The sequence below is a fragment of the Heptranchias perlo genome, chromosome 20 (genome assembly GCF_035084215.1).
Source record: "Heptranchias perlo isolate sHepPer1 chromosome 20, sHepPer1.hap1, whole genome shotgun sequence".
NCBI lineage: Eukaryota > Metazoa > Chordata > Chondrichthyes > Hexanchiformes > Hexanchidae > Heptranchias > Heptranchias perlo.
In genome coordinates this window covers 36,340,825-36,352,527 of record NC_090344.1, presented here as the reverse complement: position 1 = coordinate 36,352,527, position 11,703 = coordinate 36,340,825, and the positions used below count along the sequence as shown (strand labels likewise).

General features: G+C 43.3%; 1 protein-coding gene and 1 long non-coding RNA gene across 5 annotated transcripts in view; one reads left to right on the top strand and one right to left on the bottom strand.

The window, feature by feature from the left end:
* LOC137335700 (uncharacterized) overlaps window positions 1-11,703 on the top strand; it is a 200,195-nt gene that overhangs the window by 5,633 nt on the left and 182,859 nt on the right. The window lies entirely within an intron of this gene.
* Window positions 1-11,703, bottom strand: part of LOC137335698 (annexin A4-like) — a 58,136-nt gene that overhangs the window by 2,130 nt on the left and 44,303 nt on the right. For both annotated transcript variants that reach the window (XM_068001000.1, XM_068001001.1), the window contains exons 10-12: window positions 10,003-10,098; window positions 9,848-9,906; window positions 8,263-8,385 (exon numbers count right to left, since the gene is read on the bottom strand). In XM_068001000.1, the coding sequence (XP_067857101.1) occupies window positions 8,263-8,385; window positions 9,848-9,906; window positions 10,003-10,098 (278 nt within the window). The remainder of the gene's footprint in view (window positions 1-8,262; window positions 8,386-9,847; window positions 9,907-10,002; window positions 10,099-11,703) is intronic.

Here is an 11,703-nt window from a genome sequence, read left to right as displayed (position 1 = left end):
TATTGCCCAGGTGACCATAAAAAAAGTAGCAGCGACAGGGGTGTGGGACGGCAGTGGTGTCATTTGGTTTAGTGTATGGCAACATTGAAGGGTATTGGCTCGAAAATGATTTTTCCCCCCTCCTAATTGGTATTAGCAGAGGGGAACAAAAATCACACTTAAGCTAATATCCTTTAATGGTGTGCCAGCATGATTTCTGTCTGATATTCTTAACTTAGCAGCCACCACTTCATTCTAGTGTTAGATGGCTCAAAATGCTCTCTTCAGCTGTCGAAAACTTAAACTTATTACTTATTCTATACAATGCATTAACACGTACATTCTTTATTGGCTCAGGTAGTCAGTCAAGTAGTGAGCCTGCCCCCTCCAAACATCCATAGCCCTTTTTTATCTTGGCACGTAGACCTCAGCATTCTCATCCTCCCCACATTTCTGTCCTGGTTATCAGTCGGGCTGAAGTCAGTTTCAAGGCCACATGGCCCTTCAAGAAACTGTATTCTCATTATATTTTTGTAGTCAGCAATACCCTTATCTGCTAGGGGGGGCCAGACGGTACTAAGCACCTGCTCAGCTAACTTAATTATCAACATACCAAGGCTTAAACGTAATTACACAATTGTGCTTCTGTGGAATGAAGCTACCCCATTATGTGAGCTAACAGTTAATATGGTCAAATATCCCTTCTTGCATTGCTACATTAATATGGTCAAGTATCTCTTCATGCATTTCCACACAGCAAGTTATGTAGAATTACAGCACAGAAAGAGACCATTCGGTCCAACAGGTCTATGCTGGTGCTTATGCTGCACATGAGCCTCCTCCCACCTCACCCTTCCTCCCTCGTGTATTTATCCAGCTTCCCCTTAAACACATCTATGCGAGTCGCCTCAACTACTCCTTGTGGTAGCAAGTTCCACATTCTCACCACTCTCTGGGTAAACAAGTTTCTCCTGAATTCCCAATTGGATTTATTAGTGACCATCTTATATTAATGGCCCCTAGTTTTGGATTCCCAAGTAGAAACATCTTCCCCACATCTACCCTGTCAAACCCCTTTGTCATTTTAAAGACCTCTGTCAGGTCACCCCTCAGCCGTCTCTTTTCTCGAGCAAAGAGCCCCAAGCCTGTTCAGTCCTTCCTGATAGATATAACCTCAGTTCTGGTATCATCCTTGTAAATATTTTTTTTGCACCTTCTACAGTGCCTAGTTTGAGACCAAAACCCATTGTTGTACTGCCGGATGTTCTTCACAGTTTGGTGGACAGTATGGAAATTTCACATGCCCACCATTATATGTCACTGAAATCCTAGATGACATCAGTGACCCAACTCTTGATGACAAAATGACAAGTGCTGTGGGTGAAGGGGAGGGGGAAACCACAACCCTGGAAAATTGATTGAAGTTAGGCAAATGGTATTTTGGGGACCCAGTTGGCTGGCCCCCCCCCCCCCCCCAAAACTAATAGCCATCATGACATTTGTATATGGTTTTACTTGCCCCACAGAAAGACAAAAGAATTCTTTTCAGAAGGCATTAACAGAATTCAATTTTAAATTCACAGTACATTTCCTATTTAACGATACTTTATAATGCAAAACCACATGGCTAGGGCATTTGCTCAATGTTCATACATCACAAATTTAGAACACTTCTAAAAAGATCTGCCAGAGCACAAACACTTAAGCCTGGATTAAAAAAAGACAGTTGCTTAATTCAACTCTTCATTCTGGAACCAAATGTCTCTGTAGTCCCAAAAGATTACCGCTATATGCAGCAACTCGCCAAGGCTTCTTCGACAGCACCTCCCAAACCCGCGACCTCTCCCACCTAGAAGGACAAGGGCAGCAGGCACATGGGAACAAGACCTGCACGTCCCCCTCCAAGTCACACACCATCCCGACTTGGCAATATATCGGCCATTCCTTCATCATCGCTGGGTCAAAATCCTGGAACTCCCAACCTATCAGCACTGTGGGAGAACCTTCATCACACGGACTGCAGTGGTTCAAGGCGGCAGCTCACCACCTCCTTCTGGGCAATAAATGCTGGCCTTGCCAGCGACGGCCACATCCCAAGAATGAATTAAAAAACCAGTAACAGGGTTATGACAATAGCAATTGCCTTTTGTCTTGGATCTGTTATTCTTAGTCCAGCACGTCCTATTTTTGGCAAAGCATTTTAACCGATTATCCAAATGTAAAATTTTTCCCCAACCCCCAGGTTGGAATTAGAATGACTTTTTAAAACCTACTGCTGTTCCTGTTTTCACTCCTTATGATCAGAGTTTGTTTATTCTTGGCCCCTCCCTCTTCTCCCTTTTCCAGGCAGATGCTCTCCTGTTTGCATTTCCTCTTCATAATACCTTCTTACCATTTAGTGCTGGCCACTTATTTTTAAAGCCCCAGTTGTTTACTTTAAAAGCCCCCAATACCCAAGAGAATTTCCACACTTCAAATGTCTATGCTTTGAGGGGCTCGGTTTCCTGATGGGTGGGTTGGTACTTTAAAAATCCACAGGGAGATTTTTTTTTGTTCTTTTGAAGTCATAACCACCTTTATACATGCAGTTAGGACTTCACTATCGAGATATACAAATGTCAGCCGTGGCTCACACTCTCGCCTCAGAGTCAGAAGGTTGTGGGTCCAAGTCCCACTCCACAGACTTGAGCACAAAATCTAGGCTGACACACTAGTGCAGTACTGAGGGAGTGCTGTACCATCAGAGGTGCCATCTTGTAGATGAAACATTAAAGCGAGGCCCCGTCTGCCCCCTCAGGTGGATGTAAAAGATCCCACGACACTTTAAGAGCAGCAGGGGAGTTCTCCCCGGTGTCCTGGCCAATATTTATCCTTCAACTATTACTAAGATCAGATTATCTGGTCATTATTTCATTGCTGTTTGTGGGAGCTTGCTGTGAGTAAATTGGCCGTCACTTTTCCTACATTACAACAGTGGCTACACTTTAAAATTATTCCATTGGTTGTAAAGCACTTAGAGACATGAGGTCCTGAAAGGCACTGTATAAATTCAAGTCCTTTTTCTTTGATTACTCAACTTTCATACATTAAGTTTGGAAAACTTAGAAAAGCAGAAATCACAAACGAATTGAAAAAGGATATACTGCTTAATTCAACTCCCGATGCCAATACCGAATACCCCTGAAGTGTGAAAGGGTTACTGCTCAAATAGCATGAGGGGAGGGGAGAGGGGCCAGGCAACTCCAGAAATGGTATGAAAGAGTTAGCGGAGAGGTGAAAGTTTCTCCCAATATGTGTACAGCTAATCAGAGGGGGCTGAATATTGATGCTAGTCATCCATAATAGAAACCATTCTGACCTCCGGTCCCAATGTCCCTCACTTTGATGAGGATGAAACCTCAAAATTAAACAGTGGAATGAATTTACTACCAGATTAGATAATGGTGTCTAATATATGTGGAATTTATTAAGTGTAATGATCACTTACTGGAAAACTAATGGGTCTTAAAAAGTGGGGTGGGGCAGCACTTTTAAGATCACAATCATTCCAATCAGCATCAAGGCTGAAGTTGCATGGTTCGTGCTAGCTGAAGAGATTTAGAAGCAGCTCACTGCATAAGTTGGTCTTGACTGGGGCATGGACACTGTTGTAGTACAGTTCCTGGCACTTGATGGCACAAGCACACTACAAACCAGCCATAGTCTGTTGTCGTGTGACCTGGTACTTCGATCCCAAATTACACCCTGGTCAACTGAGTGTAGGTGAGAAATGCAGATTTCACACAACACAATGTTTCATATTAACAGGCTGGATAGAGGCTTTGAAAGGTGGGTTATCAAATATACGTGTGCAGGTTAATCCCTGGCTGTGTGATAGGCCCAACAGCTCTTGCTGTTGCATTATTTTACATGGAATTGATGAGTTAGGAGGTGATGGAGAACAGACAAAAAGAAATTCTGTTTGCAGAAATAAATGGAAAGCAATTAACAATGTTTAATTCCCCTGCGTCTTCCTAGTGAGGCATTTCTGACAAAGCTAAATCAGAGCCCTGTGGATTAGAATGTCCCAAATTACGTTCCCGGACTCTGCCGCTTTAGCTCATCTAAAATGAAGGCAGTGGGGATCGATTCGCCCCCAGGCTTGCGAGGGAGGCTCAGGTACATGCTCCCCTGCTGGAAGGTACACATTTACAGACAGCAAACGAGGACAGGATTGGGCTCGACTGCGATGCCTTCTACAGTCAAGCAGCACTTTTAAGATCACAATCAGCAAGTGGGTGTGGGGTGGGGAAAGATACTGGAAATCTTTTCGGGCCCCCGGAACCCATACCCTAGGGTGAGCTACCTCCTTCAAGCGAGCAGGGAGGGAATGAGAAAGTGAGCGAGCAAGCAAAATATCAAAATGGCATCAGGTGGTAGTATCACAGGAAAGAAAGAACAAATTTTGATTTATAGAGCGGCTTTCATGACCTCAGGAAGTTCCAAAGTGCTTGAACAGCCAATTAAATACTTTTGAAGGTGTAGTCACTGTTGTAATTTAGTAAAGGCAGCAGCCAATTTGCGCACAGCAAGGTCCACAAACAATGTGATAATGATCAGATAATCTGTTTTTAGCAATGTTGGTCAGGACATTGGGGAGAACTCACCTGCTCTGCACTAGAAGTGTCAGCCTAGATTTTGTGCTCAAGTCTGTAGAGTGGGACTTGAACCCACAACCATAGAATCATAAAGGTTACAGCATTGAAGGAGGCCTTTCGGCCAGTTGAGTCCACACTGGCTACACGCAAGAGCAATCCAGCAAGTCCCACTCACTCACCCTTGCCTCATAGCCCTGCAATTTTTTTTCCTTTCAAGTACTTATCCAGTTCCCTTTTGAAGGCTATGATTGAATCTGCCTCCACCATCCCCTCTGGCAGAACATTCCAGATCCTAACCACTTGCTGTGCAGAACAGTTTTTCTGCATGTCACCTTTGGTTCTATTGCCAATCGCTTTAAATCTATGCCCTCTGGTTCTTAACCCTTCTGCGAATAGGAACGGTTTTTCTATGTACTCTGTCTAAATCCTTCATGATGTTGAATACCTCTATCAAATCTCTTTTCAACCTACTCTGTTCCAAGGAGAACGACCCCAGCTTCTCCAGTCTATTCATGTAACTGAAGTCCCTCATCCCTGGAATCATTCCAGTAAATCTCTTCTGCACCCTCGAAGGCCTTCACCTCTTTCCTAAAAGATGTGGTCAAACCAGTGTTTTATAAAAGGTTCATCCATGACTTCTATACTTTTGTACTCTATGCCTCTATTTATAAAGCCCAGGATCCCATAAGCTTTAACCACTTTCCCAACCTGCTGTCACCTTCAACGATTGTGCACATATACCCCCAGATCTCTGTTCCTGTACCCCTTTCAGAGTTGTGCCCTCTAATTTGCATTACCGTACCTTGTTCTTCCTACTGAACTTTATCGCATTTTTCTGCTTTAAATTTCATCTGCCACATGTCCCCCATGCCACCAGCCTGTCTATATCCTCTTGAAGTATCACTATCCTGCTCACTGTTCACTACCCTTCCAAGTTTTGTCTCATCTCCAAATTTTGAAATTGTGCCCTGTACACCCAAGTCCAAGTCATTAATATATATCAAAAAAAGAAGTGGTCCCAGCACAGACCCCTGGGGACCACCACTGAACACCTCCCTCCAGTCCAAAAAACAAGCAACCATTTACCACCACACTCTGGTTCCTGTCCCTTAGCCAGTTCTGTATCCACGTTGCTACTGCCCCCTTTATTCCATGGACCGCAATCTTAATGATAAGCCTATCGTGCGGCACTTCATCAAATGCTTTTTGAAAGTCCATATACACCACATCAACTGCATTGCCCTCATCTACCCTCTTCTCAAAAAACTCAAATCAAGTTAGTTCAACACGATTTGCCTTTAACAAATCCATGCTGGCTTTCCTTAATTAATGCACACTTGTCCAAGTGCCTGTTAATTTTGTCCCGGATTATAGTTTCTAAAAGTTTCCCCACCCCAAGGTTAAACTGGCCTGTCGTTGCTGGGTTTATCCTTACACCCTTTTTTGAACGAGGGTGTAACATTTGCAATTCTCAAGACCTTCCGACTCAGAGGCGAGAGTGCTACCAACTGAGCCACAGCTGACAGGACTATAATTGAACCAGATCATGTTTTCTGATTGCATAGCTTGTACCCTTAACATGGCAGAGAGAGCACACACACTGTCATTTGATTAAAACACAAAAGTGTAATCACCGCCAGCAGGATTCATCAGGATTAGGACTAGTCAGACTCAGTCCACATCCCTGACTGGAAAACATCATTGCTGCTGTTGTACAACTACTTTATCCTGAGCTGTTTTGGCTCAAATGGTGATAACCCTAATGAATCAGGTGATAGACTCTGTACAGCCTCGGCTTTGCATCGCAAGCAGCCTAACTTCAGCCCAGTACTAACACCATATTTTGCAGGAGCCTAGAAATGTTCATTGAACCCTCTGGGAATTTTATAAAGTTACTTTTGACTGAGAAGCAGCACTCCAATCACCATAATTTAAAAAAAGATGTTGTCCACCCTAGAGCTTAATAGTCACCGAGCTCCGTAAAGCCCGCTGTGTGGTACAGATGGCTGTGCGTTATACTGTACAGGTTCCAGACTGACTCGTGCCTCTAGTAGATCAGCTTCTATACAGATCACATTCAACACTGAAGACTGATAGTTGAACTCTCAGCAATACCATTTACACAATACATTAGAAGCCTTTTTACTTGGACACACTGGTAGGAATTGCCTCTTGAAAAATCGATAAGTCCCAATTCCACTAAACCCATCAAAATTGATTTAAATACTGACGGACTGTTACTGTCAACTGAGACAAAATATTAATCAGTTGCAGACAAAATAAAAACTCAGACAGGCTCGTGATAAAAACTGTGCACCACACTGCAGGATTCCAACTCAAAAGCAGGTGTTTTCCTTCAATAAAGTGAAGAAAACAATCTTTATATTCAATTAATTCCACATCTCACTTCAGAAAGTCTCATTTAAGTTTATTTTTTACAAATCAGTTCATGTCTTGTCAATTAGTAATCATCACCCATTATGATCACCTTCCACAATATTGCCAAGTAAATTTATATTTCTCATCTATCTAACCATCTGCCTCCACATGCACTCAAAACTTTCTGCCGAGTTAATAATACAATTGTGGTTTCGCTCCAAGGCCACAGTCACTGATGTACCATTGTTCTCTTAAGTTCCAATATTTCCCAACCAAAAAAGTTAGACATACAACCAGTCCATACCCCTTTGTAAAAAGGTGTTGTTGAACCACCTAGGAATTCCAAGCCTGCGGTTCAGTGTATCCTGCCCTTGAATCACAATCTCTCTCCATGCTTTTCTTCACCGAGATCAGACCCACTGTGTTGCAAATCACAAGTGCATCACTGCAGCAGTGAATACGCAGGTCTATCAAATCACAAGTCATTTTGATTCAAGAATGTCAACAATTTTGTTGGCTTCTTTAGTGAAATTTATATAGTGTCCCAAAGTGCTTTAGAGCCTATGACGTACTTTTGAAGTGTAGTTACTAGTGTAATGTACAGAATGTGGCAGCCAATTTGTGCATAGCAAGGTCCCACAAACAGCAATGTGATAATGACCCAATCATCTGTTTTAGTGATGTTTGTTGAGGGATAAATATTGGCCAGGACACCAAGGAGACCTCCCCTACTTTTCTTTGCATTGTGCCATGGGATCTTTTACATCCTGACGGGGCCTCAGTTTAACATCTCATCCGAAAGATGGTAGCTCTGACAGTGCAGCACTCCTGCAATAGTGCATTGGGAGTGTTAGCCTAGATTTTGTGCTGAAGTCTATGTAATATAGCACCTTTCTATGTAGTCTCTGAAGTGGGATTTGAACCCACTTCTCACTCGGAAGCAAGAGTGCCACCACTGAACCACTGCTGACAGGAGGAGAGTCACACTCCAGTTTAAAAGGGAGCAAAAGCTCATTTATGGGAAAAATATCAGGTGAAGCCCTAAAAAAACAGGGCATTTTCAACAATGGTGAAGGAAGACAGATTTGGCAAAGTCACCTTTACTTCAACATTCTGTAGAAGTAGTCAGTCTTTAACTGTCCCTATTACACAAAGATGCAACTTGACACAGCAATATTTATTATTCCTCAGAGAAATCTGGGGTGCCATTACAAGTAATTAGTAATAGCTAATCTTTCCATTTAGCACCATTCGCCATGACACTTACCTTGATAAAGGAAAACAACGACTTTCCATACATCCTCTGAAACGCCTCTCGAATGTCCAGCATGTCAACTTCACAGCGGGAGACCATAACTCTGATCAAGGTGTTGTCATCTGTTCCAGCCCCCTAATATCAAGGGAACACTGGGTTAGACAACATCACTCACTTAGGGAAAAAGATCACGTTAAGCTGATCAAAATCTTGGAGTAACCTGTCTGGATCTCAGCCTTATGTAGGTCTACAGGAGTCAGTGGCTTAATGGTAGCTGTGTATCACTACTCAAGTAAATAGTTTTTTTTAAAAAAAAGATATTGTTACAGATGCAAAACAATATGACATCTGAGCAGACTGATGGACTGTTTTTAAGAGGCAATAAATTTGAGCAAATCTGCAGCTATGCTCATGATTCGGGGGATACAACGTTTTGTAACAATGGAATGGTTATCACAGTGAGACGAGGAAAACATTCTCAGCAGCACATTTCAGCAAAATGACTATACACTTGCAATCGATCCAAGGTTGAACGGACCTACATCAGCTCCAGGTCCAGCAACGCCTCGATTTTAAAATTCTCCTCGTTTTCAAATCCCTCCATGGCCTGCCTTCTCCCTATCTCTAATCTCCTCCAGTCCTACAACCCTCAGATCTCCACACTCCTCCAATTTTGGCCTCTTGCACATCCCTGATTTTAATGGCTCCACCACTGGCGGCTGTGCCATCAGCTGCCTAGGCCCTAAGCTCTGGAATTCTTCACTTCTCTCTTCCTTTAAGACGCTCCTTGAAATCCACCTCTTTGATCAAGTTTTTGGTCAAGTCCTAATATCTCCTTACATGGCTCGGTGTCAAATTTTGTCCGATTACATATCCGTGAAGCGCCTTGGGACATTTTACTATGTTAAAGTCGCTATATAAATGAAAGTTGTTGTTGACAGTTCAGGTGAGGTCACTTGAAGCAGCTATTATTTTGCTGAGCAGCATGTTTTTTCAATTCTTTCATGTGGAGAAATGAAATTAGCAGAATCTCTACAGGCAGCGCTGTTTCATTGAAAAGCACTTCACGCCATCAACTGGGACGGACCAGAGTTTGGAATTGCCATGGAGCAGATCACCTTTCCATTCAAATCTTATTACACAGAATTCGTGAACCGGGGACAACACTTTAATGCATGATCGTGATACAAGCAGAAAATTTGCCTGGCCCATCAAGTTTTCATTGCTTGGCTCACTGAATACTGTCAACGTGCAAAAAAGCAGGTGCCGCACCGACAACTCAGGAAATATCATGTTTGCGCTCTCAAGTGATTTGCATTTGGTTGTAGTGCAGCTATTTTCTGTAAATTGAAAACAAGAGAAACCAGCTCGTACAAATCCTGATCAAACTTGACAAACTACTTATGCACTGATGGGCTTGGAACTGGACTGAGGCCGTAGGAGATTAAATCAAAAGGGGTAAATCCAAATGCCAGCCAGACGCCTTCTCTTGCCCGACCACCTGCTCAGTGATCACTTGAGTGCTTTGTAAAAAGCTCCACAGGAGTGATTACTGCAGTTAAACGTAAAGTAGCATTTCCACTTGGAGTCAGTTTACCTTCATGGACTGGTACAGCCTCTCCGCAAAATAGGCAGGTCGGTCCTTCATGTTCTTAACTGGAAGAGAGGATCAGAAACCCATTACTCGGAAGAAAAGTACATGTCGGAAAGGGAAGATTAGTAGGGCAGAAGAAAAGGGTGCTGGGAACTCACCAACTGCCAATAAAGCGTCTTCCAGACTGCCAGACATCTCTCCCTTAATGCTGGCCTCAATGTCTTTGTTAGCAATTCTCTTGTACTCCTCAAATGCTGTTCAGAGAAAAAAAAAACATTTGCAATGAGCGCAAGCAAGTGAAGATCAGTTGTAGTTATTAAATCATCCCTTGAAAGCTACTGTTTAATCTGCCTCAGTAGTAAGGAAAAGCCACTGAGGAAACCCATCCCAAACCAAAATTGTTTAGAAAAAAATTCTTGGATGTGGGTGACATTGCATTTATTGCCCATCCCTGGTACCCTGACAACTGACTCTTGTTGGGTGACTTAACAGGGCACTCAGTCAAACCTAGTGTGGGACTGGAGTCACATGTAGGCCATTAAGCATGGCAGGTTCCCTTTCCAAAGAGGGCAATAGTTTTTAAATGAGTATCCAGATTTATTGAGTTCAGTTTCACAACTTGCCATGGTGGGATTTGAACTAGTCATCTGGATTGCTAGTCCAGTACCAACATATGAACAGGAGTAGGCCATTCAGCCCCTCGTGCCTGCTCCACCATTTGATAAGATCATGGCTGATCTGTGATCTAACTCCATATACCTGCCTTTGGCCCATATCCCTTAATACCTTTGGTTGCCAAAAACCTATCTATCTCATTTAAATTTAGCAATTGAGCTGGTATCAATTGCCATTTGCAGAAGAGAGTTCCAAACTTCTACCACCCTTTGTGCGTAGAAATGTTTTCTAATCTTGCTCCGGAAAGGTCTGGCTCTAATTTTTAAGACTGTGCCCCCTACATCACTGTACACACCAAGTGTACTTGTCTGGGGAACAGATATAGTGGTACAGAGGGACCTTGAAGCCAAAAGGTTACTCATCCTCTTGACGAGGGTTGCCAACTCTGGGTGGACATATTCCTGGAGGTTTCATCACATGACCTGCTGCCTTCAACTGGCCCACCCCCACACTCCCACCATTGGTCGCCCGACATGTCCATTGCCTTCCCACAGCCAATCGGAAAGTGAACAGACTATTACCCGATTGGATGATTCTTGACCGTCAGTCACTAGCCTTTTTTCTGCATGACCAATATTTTTACAACTAATATACAAGAGAGAAAATTAAGAACTTTTTTTTTTAAATGCACTCTGATTTTTCTCCTGGGTTTTACTCGCAATGTCCTGGAGATTAATCTAATTCCTGGAGACTCCAGGGCAATCCTGGAGGGCTGGCAACCCTACTCTCAGCAGAGTGGGCAGCATGAATACAGAAGGGGTCAAAAGACAAGTTTACACTGGCACTAGTTACCTTTGGATTCTGAGAGATCAGTGTCTGAGCTGACTCCCTTCTTTTACACCGCCCAACCCATCTGCCTTATCCCAGTGGCAGAATCATAGGCCCACTAAAAACTGGATTCACAATGCTGCTGCCGCCAGGAAAAAAGGAGCCAGATATAGCAACATAAATGCAGGGAGCTGCCTTGCAGATGCCAGTCTCTTGGGATCTGGACTCAGCGAGCGCCAGTTAAAAACTCAAGAGCAATCGCATTTGCTATCAGTGCGCTGTGTGCCATCCAGCACCCTCGCCCAGCTCAAGGCTTCCAACGTCAAAGAGACAGTATGTTTGTGTTGAGTTGGCAGACTGTAGTTGAGCAAGTAGGGCTACTACCACAGGCATCAACATCTCTGGGTGCTGGAGAA